Source organism: Calliopsis andreniformis, chromosome 1 (assembly GCF_051401765.1).
Source record: "Calliopsis andreniformis isolate RMS-2024a chromosome 1, iyCalAndr_principal, whole genome shotgun sequence".
NCBI lineage: Eukaryota > Metazoa > Arthropoda > Insecta > Hymenoptera > Andrenidae > Calliopsis > Calliopsis andreniformis.
The window spans coordinates 16,382,922-16,401,518 of record NC_135062.1 but is presented as its reverse complement, the minus strand read 5'-3'; the positions used below and the strand labels follow the sequence as shown (position 1 = coordinate 16,401,518).

Sequence of the window (18,597 nt, the reverse complement as noted above, 5' to 3'; positions counted from 1 at the left end):
AATATAAATTTTGTCCAATTAGAGCTTAACAAGAGGACTAGTCCTAGATTTATAATCAGTGTGTACCTATTTGTTTTCAATCAGTATATTAAATTTATCACTTATTTAACATGTTGACTTTTGTGAGAATGTTTTTGAATAAATTAACTATTTTACTAATTAAGTTAATATTGAATATTTCTGTATGTGCTTCGTTGACGCGGGATGGGAATTAATGAATAACGAGTAGACTATAACGTCTAGCATATATTTTTTTTTCTTTTACAACTTCATAGTCTCATACATTTTGGAAAATTTTTTTCAAAAATTACACTGGACACCACTAAATCTAATGTTGGAAATTATAAAATACTTGTCATAGAACCATGTTCTTACATTACTTTCATATTAAAAGGTGATTGAAAAAATTATAGAAATGAAAGGGAACACTTGATTTGCCACGAAAATATGTATATCAAAATGTATCAAAATTTAATAAAATTACGTAAATATTGTCATCATTTTTTAAAAATATTAAAAACGCATTGCATTGTGTCACTAGGAGTAGCATTAATATTCTATAGACATTATAGAATTTGTTGAAACATTTCAAGCTTGCCATAATATATATATTGTGTATATATTAAGTTCATTTATATAGAATTCTTGCTTTTTCTGTTTAGACTCTTAATTGTGTAACTTTGTTTTAATGTGAATCAGCACAGTAACTCTCAACTATTAGTGCTTTTATATATTTTTAACATTACAGTATATACTGAATTATAAGAGCTCTATTTGAATGGTTAGGTGAAAACTTTTTATAGACTAGTAGCAAATGCATTTAAAGGTGCCAGAATACTGATAATTAATTTCTAATTGATTCCTAATTATATGACATAAATTATCAAAAGTAGAAGACATTAATTGATATTGACTTTTTTCTTATTATAATTATATCCTTACTTTCTCTTGTGCTATATTAAAAAACTCTTTTGATTTACTTGCATAGCTTATAAATCACATTTTCAATGTGATAAATTCTTAAGACAGAGAAATTTTGTGCAATATTAATCACTATTACATTTTGATATATAGATTCATTGTCTGTTCTCAGCATAAAGCATAAAATATAAAATCATAAATAAAAAACAATTATAGAATATGTTTGAAACTATTAAAAAGTTAAAAATATTAATATATTATTATGTATCTATAAATGCTGTCATAATAAACTCAAAAAAATAACAAAGAAGATTTGTTTATAGAAATGGCAAGATATACATTATGACTTCATGTAATAAAATTCTATAAATTAGATAAATTATTAGTTTCAATATATTATCTTTACTGTAAATACGTGGAAATCAAATATATTATTCTTTTTAATTATATCTCTTCTATATAGTAAGATCATCTTTTTTTATAAAATAATTATAAAACAATTTTTTTAAGGAATTTTCAATGGTTTAGAGCGACGTAAATGCTACGCCAATCTCATAGATATTTTGCACAGCATTTTGTTAATATTTCTTGTTAGAAACATGGGAAATCTTAATTTTGCAATTCGTATCGTTAAACGACACTAGCAAAGTAACGAGTTTGCTAGCTACATTTTTGGTTTAAATACTGAGAATGTGTCTCGGTTTACGTACCAATAAGCAACAGGAAGATAAACCAGAACTGACCTTAGCTAATTCAGACATGTGTAATGATCTGGTTGGAAATTCTATTTTCTCTGCAAAGACTTTACACGACTGTGGAATTTCATCTTCTGATCGATGAATTAACGTTCCATTAACATATAATACATTAGCAGCAGCATCTTCAGGCACAGTCAATGTTTGATAACCATATGTTGCCTCCCTTTCAATTCTCTGTAAAAGAAACAGCATAAAGATATAAAAAACCATACAGAAGTAATATTGCTGATTAATATAAAGACAAATCAATAAAACAATACCTTCAACACTTCTTGGGATTCTTTTCCAGCACCAACACAGATAATGTCTGGTCCTGCCATGGTAAGTAAAGCTTTAAGACGTTTAGATTCAGCAACCTGTAATTAAATGAAAAATATATATTTAGCATAAAACAACTAAAAAGTTACAGTATTAAATGCATAAATTAACATTATTTTCAATTTTATACTGTACTGCTAATATTTTCATTATCTTAAGAACAATTTATCAAAAGGTTATAATTTTTATTACAGTAATTATACGTACAATTTAAAATAACTTTGATTATGAATCAATTTTTATTCATTTTGGCATGATGCATGATCTAAGGAGTGAAATGTATTAAATATAACCAGCTTTTTATGGCATTTCATGGATGAAAAATAATAATTATAAAACAAAATTTGGAATATACTAATTTAAGTTATGTATTTTCTAAGGATTAATAATAGATGCAGTGTAACTTCAATTATATCTTTGTCATAATAAAAACTCAATAATATGACGTATCTATGCAAATAAATATAGCAATTAATTACATACATGTGCAAGTGAAGGGATATTTTTTGGGTAGATGTGTGTATGTATGTGCAAAATTGTAATAAGCCATAACTTGCACCTTAACACTCTTTATCTGAAAGCATTTTGTTAAGATTTGCAGTGTAGAATATTTATTCACAGAGAAATTTGTTGAAATTGTGCTAAATTGTATTTCTAAAATGTGAAATTCATTTTGAATTGCAAGTATGCAAAAGAGAGTCAGTCTAATACACCCAAACCTGAAGTGGGGCTGAGGTAAGACTCTCCACTATCACCTCTTCACCACCATCACCCACCTTGAATCAACACGAAAAAGATAAGTCGTGTGATTTTTATACTTTTTTATCAGTTATATGCACTATAAACTATATAAACTAGTTTCATTAATATTAAATAACAAATAAAAAATTTGTTATTAAAATAATTAAAGAATACATGATATACAAAATTGGTGGGTCATGATAAGAGTATTAGTTTCACTTATATATCTATTAAATAATAATTTAAGATAAAATAGAAAAATTATTCCCATAACAATATATATGTAAATCATAAAAATACTCTAAAATTTGAAGCACAAAGCACTTTCCTAGCTTTTTCATTTCTACAAATCACTATACCTATTGCATTCTGTTTCATGTATACATTAATATTCTATGTGATCACATTCATTTTTTAATCTAATGTTTTACACATAGTAATGGACTTGTACTATAGTACTAAAAATACGTAGAACAGAACAATTTTATATTTAAAAATTGGAAACAGTTCAACAAACAGTTCAAAGAACAGTTCAAGATACATCTTAAAAAGCAAATAAGTATAATTAAATACATTACATTAAAAATTTTGTTTGACATACCTTAATAGGTGCACAAGGATATTCTGGGAATGCTGCTGCAACAGCTTTTGCCCCTGCCTCATTTGTGTAATGAGATAATCCCACAAAAAATTCACGTCCTGGAATGATCAATTAAGGAATATAATTATCTACATCATCAATAATTTAAAATAATAATTCATCTATTTAATATTACAAATAAAAATTTACCAGTGAATAAAACATCTCCCCCATCTAGACGTGCATTTTCATCTGCAAGTTCTATAAGTGGTATCTTCAACTCCTTCTTTAAAACAGCTCTAATTGTCTCAATCTGAAATTAGATCATCACCTATTTATTCACTTAAACACTGATGCTGTTAAATCCGGCATGCAAGAGTAAAATATTCAATTGTAGACACAGATTTCTTCTCACAAGCAATGCAAATACATATCAGATGAGAGTACTACTAGTTTTTGCAAACGCTAATTTAATAACTATAAAATGTTTGTCAACAAGTGTTAGATATGACAAGTGTACCTCTTTTAGGCGCGATGGTTCGGTAGGTCGTGCTATAAGAGCGATACCATTGCAGACAACAGCGATATCTTCTACGAAGACGCAAAGCGGCGAATTTTCATCCGGCGGCATTTCAACGACATCGATATCGAGCTCTCGCAACAATTGAGCCAGTGCCAAATGCTGCGTTCTAGCCTCGTCTAAATTGACCTCGCCTCTTGTACGAAGCGAAAGAGGAATTCTGCATAAAACTGCATGAGTGTATTCATATAGAGGCATGGCTTATCGGCGAAACAATATTCTTTTCCTAATGATCTGATCTTCAATGTTTTCCAACTTCTTCAATTATCCTAGAAACCACCGAATGAATCTCGCCTCTCGACTAACGGAACGCCGAGTACCACAAATGGAGGCGAGTTTACGAGTTTGACGTTTATGTAAAAACAACAATGAAGAAGTATTCTCAACATTCACTTTCTCAATGTTACTAGATTTTCCCGCCAAATATTGAATTGAAATCAGCCTTAATTTTGAAATGATACTGCGATGTGTGTTAAACGGTGTTTTAAATTGCTCATTTTAATAATAATTTTCTCATGGAATAAGATTTGAGCACTGAAATTCACTTATATTTATGAATTATGAATAAATATCGATGGTTATATCTCTACGTTTTATTGTGCGGCAAGTGTTAGGTTGGCAGTACTAAGTGGAATTAAATTGAAGCATGTAGCAGGGAGTATCGTGGTCTGTCAAACGTTCAAACGTTTAGATGTGCTATGATATGGGAATTATGTGAATGAAAATTTGACATACAATGATACTACGGCATATACGATAACTATGCGCCTTAAATTTGTAAGAACGCTGCTAGTGCTTGCACTGTTAGGTAATATCATTATATGGCATCGAATATGGAGGTTATTCGCAGCGCAGAACACGCTTCGGTTGTTGACACCAAGCATGGTAACACCGGATCCTCCGCAAAAGCTTCATCGTCGATTAGCTCGATTGGTGACCGTGGTTGTACGACAATTTGAAACGTTTGAGAACGATGTGGCTTCTACAGTGGAATCTGTATTAAGTTTCTTTCCTACTATGCCAATTTTAATAGTATCCAATGAATTACCGTATCCTCCACTGGAACTTGATTTTGCGAATGAAAGCATGCAAAATGTTAAGTTAATAAACTTACAACCTGAATTTAATAAATCTTATGATGAGAGGAATCCACTGTACTATGTCCGTACAAAGTATGTTTTATTTTTGCCTGATGCTAGTCGACTCTCCACCAAGCAAGTTATACAAGTAAAGAACTTATATTATCTTCTCATAGTTTTTTGAGTAAAGATGTAATTATTAATACATATTTTTTTAATTTGTTACAGGAAACTGTGACACAAGCATCAAAATTAGGCATGGTGATTGTTCCAATAGGGAAAGTTACTCTGAATTGCATTGATATAGATTTAAAACTAAAAGAGTGGACTCTGAAATTCTCACATATTGTGGGTACTGAATGTGATGCAGTTAGTGGGAAGCATGCAACGATGCTTGAGACAAGACTATTAAAGAAGTTGAGTGACCCTTTTCTGTTACCTTTCACAGATGCTTTGTATATTCAAACTGCTGCAATTGGTGCAAAGGTTCGTACTTTATGTTTAATTTTACTTTTTTATTTATTATGCATTTTTATTTTTTTATGTTGTTTTATATATAATTACAAGAAAATGTTTATTATATCTGTTGGAGGGCAACCTTTCAAAATGTTTATTTGCATTTGTAAAATGTATCACACATCAGTTCTTTTATTTTATAATTATTGTGTTTGTTATTTGCTAATAATATCGTAATATATTAAGAACCTCATTTCATTAGATGATTTGTTACATGTTGCCAGATACACATATTGACAAATTATCAATTGAATGAGGGAAAATTGTTGTACAAGAGTCAACAGTCTCAGTGGAAAGTACAACAATTATATAAAAGCCGTGAAAAATTAATGTTTGAAAAGTTGGGAATTAAGAAGGTCATTAGAGCTTCCAATTCCATAGACTGGTATGGTTGTTCAAGAGAGAGTAGTAGGTGTTTTGGTTCAGTAATAAATGGTGTTCCATCTTATCTTTATCAGAATCGATATACACCACCTTGTTGCCTCTCAGGATTGAGAAAAGTTGCTCATCATGTGTTTGATAAATTAGAAGAAGTTGGTATCAGGTTTTGGTTAGAAGGGAATTCTTTACTTGGTGCTATGAGAAATGGTGATATTCTACCATGGGATCATGAAGTACAAATAGGAATAAATCGTGATGATCTTGATCGATCACCATGGTTAATTAAAGCTATGAACAAACCCATTGTTGATAATCATGGGTTTGTTTGGGAAAAAGCAACAGATGGGGAATTTTTTAAAGTCCAATATTCAAAAATAAATCATTTAAATGCAAACATACTCCCATTTTATGCGAGAAATGGTTCTATGGTTAAAGATACATGGTTTTTAAACAATAAGGATTTTCCAGAACAATTTCTTCATCCAATGTCAAGTATTGAATTTGCTGGTAGACAAGTGCCATGTCCAAACAATATTAGAGACTTTTTAGAATTGAAATATTTTAAAGGTGTGATAGAAAATCCAGAACTCCCTGGCAAGATTTCTCTTTAAGTTTTATATTAAACTATTAGTAGTAAATATTATGTAGTTAGAAATATAAAATAATCTTTATTAATATGTAATTTAAATTATATAATCAATGATTATACATATACTAAAGTTTTACAATCTTTTCATACTGTCTTAAATATCCGAATTAATATCTTCTATAAAAAATTAAATTAGAATTGTATTGTAGAGTTTTTGAATAAAAAATATTATTTTCCGAAATTTTATCAAAGTTGATGCAATTGTATTATAATAGAAAAATGAGGATTAACTAAATTAGGATTTTGGTACAGGCATAAAAATTGGTAATAGTTATCTAAATATTGACTTATTTTTTCATTGCATTTAAATGATTAATTTTTCATAATTTAAAGATTAATTTATTTTCTATTTTATTAGCAGTAAATTATCAGATATTACAAGTTCCTAACAAGATATTAGATTATTTTAAACATTATACTGAAACTTGTTCTTTGACAAGTTACAAAAAAATCTATTTTAAAATATGATATTTAAAACTTTGTGCAAATGATTTGATAAAATGATTCAATGTGCCAAAAACACAAAGATTATTCACAGTTTCGTGTTTTTATAAATTTACTTCATCAACTTTTGCAGTACATCTGACCAATATTATTTATGGGAATACCTATGACATATATAAGTATTGCTATAGAAAAACATAATTATTTATATAAATTATAGCAGCTATTTATTGACTAATTATTATAATATATTATTCTTTTATACATATATAATCTCCTTTTAAAAAGCAATTCATCTGAAGGATATTTAAAATAAAAATCATATTATTTCATATTTAATATTTGCTTTAGTATGATGCATAAGAAATACTTGTGCATTATAATTTTGCTATGTTATATATAATATTAATTATAGTGTTTTTGAAGGGGGTAACAGACACTGTGATAGCCAGTGCTTACAATTGAAATATCAGAAAATAAGATTTGCATAAGTCTCATATTTTATATTATATTTGGAAAAAAGTATTTATGTTATTGAATTCAGTATTTTATATATACATAAAAATTTTTTATCGATTATATATTGCAACTGCAGTATAGTTTCATATTCTCTATGTTTTTTATTATTATTATTAAGGGTTTTAATATTTATATACAGTGATTATTTATTATTCTTCTTGCTTAAATATATCAAATTTTACACATACATTTTAAATAATAGCTAGTATTATTATGCATACATATTTAATGTAAACAATTTCTGAGATACTAAATAATTATTTAAAAGTAGCCTTTTATTATAAAACTATGTCATTACTATTACATATATGGAATTGCAACAAATTTAACATAAATAATTCTATTTACAAAATCATATATTAAAGTAGTTTCATAATGGTTAATAATTGCTTGTAGTCTAGAAAACCATTGTTATAGTTAATCTAGATCTAAGTTCAAATGTGTAAGATATAGGAATATTTTTAATGTATTTTAAATTTAGTGCCAATTTATTTATAAAAATCTAGACATTACCATGTATTTTCTGTTATAGCAAATGTTAATAAAATGTTGATGTTTACAAGAAAAGATTTTAAATATGAAATTTTTTTTACACATTGTATAAGTAATAAAGAACTGAGTTTTCATATAGATTTTATTTCAAAAAGTAATCTGAATACAATAAATTTTTTCATTTTTTAAAAGCATGATTGATTATGACACTGACCTTACATCTTTAGGTGGTGTTAATACAGCTGGTTCACGAACAAAACTTAATAATTTTTCTAATTTCATTATTTCTAAATCTCTATGTGTTAGATGCAGTTGCTTTTTTGTTGGTTTTACTTTTATTCTGAGGTTTGGCGACAATTTCAGTGTATTTACTGTACCTCTATTAACATTAAACACAAAAATAATAATAGTGAATTAATATGTTAAAATATGCATTAAAGAAATACTTACTTGTCATCACCAACTATAATGAATGGTAGTTCATTATTGAATGCTAGTCTAGTAAGTTTATTTTTCCTTTTACTCACAACAGGTTGACTACATATTGGTCTATATTTATTTACATTTAGATCAAATACAGTAACTTTTCCATCATTTGAGACACAGGCCAATACAGTTGAACTGTATGGTGCCCATTGAACATCTCCAATTGGGACACCAAGATCAAACATAAATAAAGGTTCCCTATAAACATTTAAATATTTAATGAACTAGTACAATAAACATTATTATGTAGAATAGTCGTACAGTCAGTAACTTACATTCTGTTATCTTCCCATATTTTTATTCTCCAATCACCCGAACAACTTGCAAATATACTAGAATTGAATTTATTAAATACTATTCTGTACACTGGCATATTATGAGCTTCATTATAGGTTTTCATATAAACACTACTATATGCGGTGTTGCATTTATAAATGGTTCCTTCTTCTGTTCCTACTAAGAATACATTTTGATCTGCAGGATGAAATGCAAGACATGTTCCACACCCTGAAAAAAGTGTCAATATATTTCTGTCTTTTATTTATTAGTATCAGAAAGATGATGATGTATAGTGATGCATAATATTACCTTTAAGTGTGATCATAGTACCATCTGGTCCCGGTATTGGAGGTCGATCTAGAAAGAGAGTCATCACAGTTGTCAGACCAAGATCACTTTGATTTAATATCCAGTAATTTATTCTTCCATCAATGCTAACACTGTAAAATGCCAAATTACCTTCTTCTGTATCTGGTGCCCAACGTACCTTGAACATTACATATAGCAAAAGTATTAACAAATGAGATAAGAGAGTTTTAGGTAAACAGGAAGCTGTAGGTAAAAGACAGCAATTTGTTACACATTTATTATAATCTCACTAGTATTTAACGAACCTCCCATACTATACCTCCATGTTTTTGAATAACATCATTACTCTTGTACTGTGGAGTTGTTGGTGGTAACATTACATTGTATACAGCTACAGCACCATCCATAGTACCTAAACCATGAAAGATAGTATAAATAGTATTATAACAATATAGTGTTTTAATCTCTTACCAATGACTAGAAGATGTGGATGTTGTTCACTAAAATGTAAGCACATTACTGGAGATTCTGTTGGACAGATCCATTCAGGATATGATGGATTCTTTAAGCTAAATAAACATACTGTTCCATTTGTTATCGCACTATTAAATGACACTGAAATTATACATATATATTACTTGTATAAGTAATTACAACATATATAAATCTATTATGGCATACTAACTTGTTCCATAAGATACTGCAAACAAGTCATAATATCTGCCATTAAAACATAAATCTGTGACATCATGTTTTTTAGTTTTTTCATAACTAAATCTCCATAAAGGTAATAACGAACCTTCTCCATCCTTAAATTCATCACTTGGATCATCCCAGTATCTGTAGTCTAAAAATATTTACACAAATTTTTTATTGAATATTTGCCTGTGAAAAAAATTGATAACACAAATGTTGACCTTGTGATATATCATCAAAAATATTTTGGTTCACCATCCTTTCTAATGTTTTTGCAGCTTGCAACATTCTTAATGTTACTGCCATCGATTCTGTATGAGCTTTCTTTTTTAAATCCTCTTTTTTTGGTTGTATTAGCGGAATTTTTCTTTCTTTCTCTCTTTCACGTTGTTGTTGAGCAAAATCTTTCTGTAATAGCACAACATGATATATATATTCATTTGAATTGACTTAATTTCATATAAAAGTACATGCCTGATAAGCATCAAAGATTGTCCATTGAAATACATGAGTATTAAACATTGCTGTTGGTGGAGGAACGGTTTGTGTACTCATTTCCTGTAAAATTAATACAAACATAATGAAATGCAGAAATATTTTATTAAATTTTAGTCTGTATAAACATACTCGCATAGGATTTGTATAAGTAAGTGCAGCCCTTTCACAAAAGTTAAATTGATTTGGTATTTTTTTAGGTTTCACTGCTTTTTCTATTTCTTCATCATCTGCTTCAGTTTCAGGTTCAGGTTCTTTGTGTTCCACCTCTTCTTCAGCTTCTTTTGCTTCCTCTGTAATTACAGAATATTTTAAAACAATTTCAATTATGTTAAACATAGTTATCTTACCCTCTTCTTCTTTTTCTGCCATGTCTTCAGCCTCCTCCTCCTCTCCTTCTTCTTCTTCTTCAGCTTCTTCTTCCTCATCCTCATGCAATACAGGTATTTCATGTTGACTGTCCACTATTAAAAAGATGGTACATTTATCAAAAAATAGAAATATAAGAAACAGTTCTTATGTTTTATTAAATCCTACCTACAAGTCCACCAGCTAATTGTATTTTTGCTTCTTCTGAATCCTTGTGTAGTATTGCTCCCTGTACATTTAATAGAGTTACTAAATGTGGAGGAGGAGGTAGTCTTATGAATTCTTTTAATTTCCATGACCACTGAACCAAGGAATCTGGAATCCTTGTATTGTGAGTACTTAGAACTCTGGCAATTTCCTCCTGTAGCTCCTGCAGTTTTATGTCATGGTATATATTGCATTAGTTCATATTTTATATACAATTGGTTTAAGAACATTAAGTTAAACATACCGCTTCTGTTAACTGTAACTGGTCATCTGGCTTGAGATAAGTTTTTCCACGTAGCCAATCCATGTCACCACCACCTAAATCTATGCGGCTTTTGAAGCTGCCTGTGTGCTAAATACACATGATACTTCAGTTTTAATTTTTCTAAATGTAAGTATATTATTTTTTTTAACAAATGCATTTAAAGCAGGAATACTAACTCTTGATAAATCTCTCTGTGGGTCCAAAACCCTAGAAGCTGCTCTCTTGGTCATTGTTGGTGGACTCATTGTTCTAACTTTGTGTATTATCTATTACCTAACTGCAGACAGGAATGTTAAATAGTTAAATATTTTTGCTATAAATTCCTGTTGTCATTCCATAGAAATGTATTCAAGGAAACTCTTACAATTTAAAAATGAAATATTGCCTTTTATATTCAGCAAATTAAAAATACTGTAGTTGTAAAACAATCAATATATATATTGGAAAATAAATTGAAGTTTACAATATCCCATTTATCTTTAGAAAACCGGGAGAAATAACTTATGGTTTCCTAGGAAACTTGTTATGTTGCTATAGTAGTATTCGAGTAACATCTGTTTCAGACAAAATATTATATTATAGTATGTAGTAATTTATTATATTTACTGTATTAATATTTTTAAAACGCATAAATCTTTAAAATTTTGTCCTAATTAAGGTATTTTTTTTATCTAAATGTTCTTACATCAAAATAATATAATACATAGTACATGTTGTATTTATAGGAAATCATGATTGATAATGTTGCATAGTATATTTAATTACAAATTTATGTGTATTTTTTTGAAATAATAAGCATAGTAAGCAGCAATATTCAGATATCTCCTGTGGTTATATAGGTGAAAGAAAATCAATAATAGGACATAGCATGATAATGTAAGCATGCTTGCTACTTGTAGATAAGTCAGAATAATTTGAAAATATTTGTGAGTAAATGTTCAAAAATCGTACTTTATTTAAAATATCTTAATACAATAAAAAGTGTTATTTGTACAATATATTATATTCCAGAATAAATTATTATTTTTTTGAAGTACCTGTACTAAAGTACCTGTGTACAAAAAGTGACAGTATGTTAATTATAAGTGGAATGTGTGCATTGTTATTAAATATTTAAATGATAAAAGGTATCATTTTTGTAGTTATTTTATAAAAAATTATTAAACTTGTACATGGTTATGTTTAGCAAATTTTGAGTATTCATCTTGAAGAAGTTTTATGATTTATTTCAGATGAGATGAAAGAATAAGTTTTTAGTTTAATATTAACTTTATTTTGTGATGGAAGATAGTGGAATTGATAGTGATCCTAAAGCTACTAGTCATATAGAAGATGAAAGACTCTTTTTGGTAAATATATAACACACATTGTAGCTTATTGTGTGCTCAAAAATTTACAAAAATGAGTACATAATTAAAATATGTGAAATATCTTATATTTTCTTAGGGGAGTGACAGCAGCTGTAGCAGCAATCAGACACAAATTTCTCAACATAATTCTACTACAAAGCAGCTACAAAAGAAGCTTGGTATTACTATTAATATATTACTTTACTATTTCTTAGTGTAGTGTTTTATATAATTCTATTCATACATTTTCTATTCTGAACAGAAGCACGAATTGAACAGGCAAAACGTATTCAACGTAGTTCAGATTACATAAAGCTACCAAAATATGATAAAGGATGCAGCGGTGGTAGTGGCACCGCTGGTCTCATATCAATTCAAAGGCTTCCAGTACCAAATAAAAATAAAGAACATCTTCCTCTTGTTGAATACTGGCACAGTGATAGTGAAAGGTAAAGAGAGTGTGCATGCGTAATATTAGTATTTGAAACTGAATAATATTAATTTGTAGCGAAGGTGAAATGACTCTCTTTCCAATATCTAAATCAAAAGATTCTTCAAAGCACAAACAGGATCTGACTGATACATTTAGTATTGAGGAACTCAGCGAAGAAAGTGAGGATTCTCTAAACTTAGGACCAGCACAATCATCTCCAGAATTAAAATTTATGAAATCGTATGGATGTACTGGAGAATGCCTTCGTTGCCAGTGCCACATATTATAACTCACTGTTATATATATGCTTTAAGTATGTTACATATTAATTGTTTTTTATGTGTTACTGAATATTAATTTATTGTTTTGAAATTTCATATAATTATTCAGCCAAAAAGTATGTATGTAAAAAATACAGGCCAAATATATTAAATATTTATATTATGTAATTCAACACCAGGGCATTTTATTTTAAGAAATATCACATAATTTGTAAAACTAAAAGATATTAAAGTTTGCAACAAATAGGAATAATAAAAATTTATTTCAGTGTACGTCGTTCATAAAAGTAGTAAACGACGTCGAAGAAAGTGAATCAATTGATCTGGTGACTGTATTGAGACATCGCAAATAGTGCCTGTCTTCTTCGTGACCAAAGCAATTATTGCTAAGGATATTATTCAAATAGTGTTTCCCAACTGAGTATCGGTAAAGCTTGCAATGTCTGTTTTGTACGAAATCGCAGCCTAAGTAATATCCTGGTGTGACAGAGGCGGATGTTACTTAATATTAGAGATCATTGTTAATGGTGTCGTGTGAAAATATCAAATTGGCAAAAAAGCTATAGATAGTACTATTATATTTGTCAGAGTAATTGATTAACTTCCTTATCAATTTAATTACTTAAGCTGAAGTTCTGCTTTTCTAGTCTCTACATTTGCTCTAAATAGAAGACTATTCTCATCCCTGAAAATTAGTGCTTTTAATCTCTTGTCTCTTCGGTAAGCATTTCGTAGAAGCCATTACCTCCTAAAGCTATATACAAAGAGTACAATAGACTTTTAAAGTAAAATTGTATGGAAATATCGTCTCGTACTGCGTATGCACAGATATCTCGAGGAAATGTGGTCTCTTCGTAATGTGCGTTTTATTCCATAATCTAGATCGTTCTCGGGAGAAAAGGCCGTGCTGCTCCATTTCTTGTTTTTCGACTGTAGTCTACCGTTATAGAGGCTTGCCTTCTGTATTCTCACTTGTAGGTATCTCTTTAGACCGATCTGGTGCACATTGTGTGCGTGCCTAGAAAAATTCTTTAAGTGCAGCATGTTGTTCGCAAATTCCTTGACGAAGTATGCTATGTCCTCACGTGTAAGTAAATACTTCTTTTTAGAAGAAATTTACTTTAATAGCTTACACACAATAGAACGAGTTTTTCTTCCAATTCGCGATGGTCGTGCATTCAGATTGGAGAAAACAAACATATTCAATAAACAGTGAATTCGATTTTTTAGGATTTTATTTCTTTGTGTTTCTCATTCTTTACCTTCGTTCTTTACTTTACGCGTACGTACATAAGCAATGCTACGCATACAATACGCAGAGGTACATTAAAGGAACTGCATTTACATAAGAAAGGGGTATTCTTAAATTTTAGTAAAAAGGAACCGCTGTAAGTAAATGGAAATTTTATATGGCAACTGCATATTTCTTATGCAGCTGCATATTTCTGATGCAATTCGTATATTTTTTAAGATTTATTTAGAAAATGAAATTAAACTGAATTGTATGCAGTTTAAGAATGCAGTATAGTAGTTAGCCGATATGTAGGTTCAGCGCTGCAAATACAAAGACTTAGAACAATGAACGTCGTCGTTGTTCATAGCTGCTTCTTGGCACGACTCGACTACTTCCCATGAGTTCATTGTTCGCGAAACCCGACAGCTGTAAATGTGTTTGTGCAGAGTTAATTATTTCTCTTGGCGAGTTCCTGCTGCCATTATTTAGCTTCACTTCTTCCCAATAAAGACTCTCTTCAAAGTTAGTCTTGTCTCGTGTGCGAAGTGGATTGTGCAACGATTTGGTAAATATTTGTCTAATGGATTATATTATTTATAGATGCATGAAACATTTCTGCAATAATTTGTCCCGGAATATAACTGGTTAATTAATTACAATAAAGGATCTCCTTAGGGGAATATAAGTAATACTCTCTGTCAATAAAAATGTATGACGTATATTTTATGCACTATCGTTGCCACTTTTTCATCTACCACAGGAGCACGAGACAAACAAATCGGTTTACTCATGAGGGCTTCTTTTTGGAGGCGAACATTGGCGATGTACAACAAGAATGTCGGCAAATAGGGACGCCAATTAATGGCTCGTACGGATTAAATTTATTCTTCTCTCTGATATCTCGACAAGCTCGATTTTTAATTAAAGCTACAACAGGGGGAAAGACAGGGGGAGAATAACAACCTACTGAGGGAAGAGAAAAAGTGTTGCTGGATGAAACATTTATCTTTTGATATTAAATGTACCAAGCTTTTAGTACATTTTCTCGTTATTCATCTATTAAGTAATATTCATAATTTTTAGTTCTTACTTAATCAGTACTTTTTACAGCGATAAAAATCACCATTATACTTAAAATATTCTTTTGTTTGTGTCTCAATATGTTAAGGACCTTTCGGGGGAAGGTAATCGATGGTTTGAATAAAAATGCACACTGCATGCACCGTCAAGTGTTCGTGTCTGTAATGCATGTAGCCGCGAACTGATGCATGGTGCAATGATGCATTGCATATGAATATTTATATGCACCCGGTCTCTCGTATTGCCCTCGTATGTATAATATTATATGAGGGAGACGTATTCACGGGTTGCGTCGTCAACACTGGCCAGCACGGTTATAAATTAAATGAGAATTATGGCGTATTTTGTAACCAATTTGAAGTAATAAATTTCATCCCTTCGGCGAACGTGACAACCTGTAATGTGACCGCCACTAATGTCCTTTCATTTATTCGCACGTTCCGGATAAAAATGAGAGGGAGACGACCTTACTGCTTCAGTGAGATTCCAAATGGGCGATAAACGACTGATTTCTGTCGTATATCTTTGAGGAAGTTTAATGAAGATTAAGTTATTCGTTTTTCAACTTTTTACTGATTTCTCTTGATTTTGTTAACACGTTCCTATCAAAGAGGAAACTTTAAACGAAACTTACGCCAGTTTTTAAAGTACTATCGAAGGCCAGACATTCCATTGCAGCACGAAACGTGTTAAGTTAATTAGCACGCACTCAAGGGTATGACTCTCTGTATATTCATGAATTTCTCTTTATTTTAACAATGAATTATCTTTTCCTCGTTTGGGAATTCGTGTGAAATAGATATGCTTGGTTTAAAGAACATTTTTTTCTGAAATTTAAAAATTCCTAATAAGGCGCAATGTGGCGGCGTAATAATCAACAGAAGTACAGATTTCTCGAGCCACTGCAGCTAAGCTTCACCTTCGAATCTAACCCCGAACCAGTAGAACCGGATTTCGTGAGAATATGTCCCCCAAGGCTTGAAAAAAGGACCGAGTAAAATGGAGAACCATAGAAGAATTTCGGTCGTACGTAGTACCATGTTTAGACGTCACATCAGAATTGCATACCAACTCTACCCTTCCTCTCGAACATGCAGGACCCTCCAGTTTCTGAACTTGCAATTAGTTGCAACTTGCAACTACTGAAAGAGCGCTGCATCCTACGGAAAGACTGAATCATAAATTCCCTTGGATTCTTTTCCCATGATGAAGACAATTGCATCCTACTTCAGACACTTATCAAAAGAAGAATGCTTCCCCGAACATATTATTACCCGAAAATTTATAGCAATGCTGTCCTGTATTTTATCCACCTTCCAAGACACTACGAAGTGTAAAACGCTTCCATGCATCCACTTCACCGAACAGTGAACCAGAGATCATGTATCCCGATCGAACGAGCGCATCGATCGTCCATTTCCTTGTTGGGGTGAAGAACGGAAGATCGTTTGCCCCGGTGAGGGACAGATAGAGGAAGATAAAGCAGCAAAAGGGAGCGCGCGAGAGAAAGGCCTGGCGTTCTGCTTTGACCATTACTCTCCCTGCCGCATGTCGATAATTTTTAAGGTCGACATAGTTCGCGATCTCGACGGAATACCGGCGAGAAGTTGCACGGGGCATCCAGCAAAGGCGTCGGACCAACACCTGTGAGAATGATTCGGGGAAAGATGAGGCAGTTGCCGATTACAACTACGCCAATGCATTTGTCCCGTAACGGGGCTCGAACCATGGTCCGCTGCTCGCGTACTCGAAACCCATCGCTTCCTGTACCAACGACTTTTTTCTCCAGGCGACTGGGCTTAATTAAATGCCACTGGACGGAGGCATCCGTGTCCCCTTCGTGGTGAGAGGCATGCTTGTGTGACTGTCACGCGATTTTGTTGTCTACAATGAATGGGGGGTGAAGAGGGACGGAGCACACAGGATACAACAGTAAAGTGTAGACGATAAAGATTGTAGATGTATGATTTTATGAGGAAGAATATCTGAATATACCGTGGTAAGTAAGGTAGCTTTTTTAGTCTATTTTTAATATGTACAGTATCCTTGAAGATGTGGAGGTACAGAGAGATTTTAATCGTTAAGCTTAAATTGCAAAGGAAGCAGAAAACTGTACATACAGCTCAGTTACATCTCATATTCATATTTCATTGACTGACATCGCATGACTATGATAGCAGTACTTTCAAATAAAACAAAACAGTTTTTAATTAACTTTTATATTCATTCTACATCGCCCCTCTTTTATGTTTGTTATGACAGACAATGTATTCCTAGAATATAGCAATCTGCTTCTCATATTTCAGGAACAGCCGCCCAAAAATCGTAGCCAGAATAATATAACATAAACAAAGCCTCGTAGAGGTCCAGTCGGCGACGTTTACGCGCTCAGTCGCGTGAAGCGCGTGGTGCGCGAAGGACCTGTCCCATGAATGAAGCGAGTCAGCCACGTGACACGGCGGGGAGGAGGTGCAGGGGAGCGTGCGCGTGAAAAGCGCGGCAGTGGTTGACGCGATCGCGAGTGTTCGGTGATAGGTGGACAGATGGCGGTGGAGTCGCGTGGCGGGTGCTTGAAACACCTGACCGCCTTCTAGCAGTGCGGCATGGGCTCGTGCGGCGCACACTTCTTTTAAAACTGGTAGCACGCGCTAACCCGACTGTTTTTATTTTCGCGGCCGGTCTGTTACGTGTGCACGAGTGACAGCCGACGGCGCGATGTTCAGGGACTGACAGCCCTTCGAAGGGACAGGAATCGGGGCAGGGGGTTACGCTTCGAGCCAAGGATTCGCGAAGTTTCACCGACCTCGAGTTTCTCATCCGTGAACGGTGCACTCGTTTCGTACGCAGTCCTGCGTGCGCAGCAATTATGACAATTGCTTCGATCTGCGCACGCATCGGGCACGCGTAGACGGCTTCTACCCGCGTTTCGTTAGTTTAGAAGATGCGCGCCAGTAACTACGTACCGAGTTCGAATTTTTCTTAATCGTTCCCGTGGCCTTTTCGCCTCGCCGTGGCTTAGTCGTATTAATGATATGCGAGGACTGGCGGCCGGCCCGCCACGCCGTGATTCGAACTTCCCGCGCTCGATAATATTCGAGCTTTCGCGTCTGAAGCGTCGATCTTCGCGATTCGGGAA

The 18,597-nt window shown here is 32.2% G+C and overlaps 4 protein-coding genes across 4 annotated transcripts; 2 read left to right on the top strand and 2 right to left on the bottom strand.

Moving 5' to 3' along the window:
• Nucleotides 1–1,255: 1,255 nt before the first annotated feature.
• LOC143177065 (N(G),N(G)-dimethylarginine dimethylaminohydrolase 1) lies at nucleotides 1,256–4,226 on the bottom strand. Its single transcript, XM_076374836.1, has 5 exons — nucleotides 3,839–4,226; nucleotides 3,529–3,631; nucleotides 3,340–3,437; nucleotides 1,940–2,035; nucleotides 1,256–1,853 (listed from the first exon to the last, which is right to left on the bottom strand). Exons 1-5 carry the CDS (start codon nucleotides 4,094–4,096, stop codon nucleotides 1,599–1,601), a joined length of 810 nt encoding a protein of 269 aa, XP_076230951.1. The 5' UTR covers nucleotides 4,097–4,226; the 3' UTR covers nucleotides 1,256–1,598.
• Nucleotides 4,227–4,545: 319 nt separating this feature from the next.
• On the top strand, nucleotides 4,546–7,610 carry LOC143186632 (ribitol 5-phosphate transferase FKRP). Its single transcript, XM_076390368.1, has 3 exons — nucleotides 4,546–5,125; nucleotides 5,206–5,463; nucleotides 5,718–7,610. The coding sequence occupies exons 1-3, from the start codon at nucleotides 4,661–4,663 to the stop codon at nucleotides 6,483–6,485; spliced, it is 1,491 nt and encodes a 496-aa protein (XP_076246483.1). The 5' UTR covers nucleotides 4,546–4,660; the 3' UTR covers nucleotides 6,486–7,610.
• A 546-nt stretch (nucleotides 7,611–8,156) lies between these two features.
• LOC143183175 (dynein intermediate chain 2, ciliary) lies at nucleotides 8,157–11,329 on the bottom strand. Its single transcript, XM_076384645.1, has 13 exons — nucleotides 11,234–11,329; nucleotides 11,064–11,171; nucleotides 10,781–10,982; nucleotides 10,376–10,707; nucleotides 10,223–10,306; nucleotides 9,970–10,156; nucleotides 9,738–9,899; nucleotides 9,524–9,667; nucleotides 9,358–9,464; nucleotides 9,053–9,230; nucleotides 8,740–8,971; nucleotides 8,429–8,662; nucleotides 8,157–8,357 (listed from the first exon to the last, which is right to left on the bottom strand). Exons 1-13 carry the CDS (start codon nucleotides 11,327–11,329, stop codon nucleotides 8,180–8,182), a joined length of 2,244 nt encoding a protein of 747 aa, XP_076240760.1. The 3' UTR covers nucleotides 8,157–8,179.
• A 640-nt stretch (nucleotides 11,330–11,969) lies between these two features.
• On the top strand, nucleotides 11,970–13,346 carry LOC143186710 (uncharacterized). Its single transcript, XM_076390466.1, has 6 exons — nucleotides 11,970–12,010; nucleotides 12,096–12,211; nucleotides 12,317–12,433; nucleotides 12,531–12,612; nucleotides 12,696–12,882; nucleotides 12,942–13,346. Exons 3-6 carry the CDS (start codon nucleotides 12,365–12,367, stop codon nucleotides 13,153–13,155), a joined length of 552 nt encoding a protein of 183 aa, XP_076246581.1. The 5' UTR covers nucleotides 11,970–12,010; nucleotides 12,096–12,211; nucleotides 12,317–12,364; the 3' UTR covers nucleotides 13,156–13,346.
• Nucleotides 13,347–18,597: the final 5,251 nt, after the last annotated feature.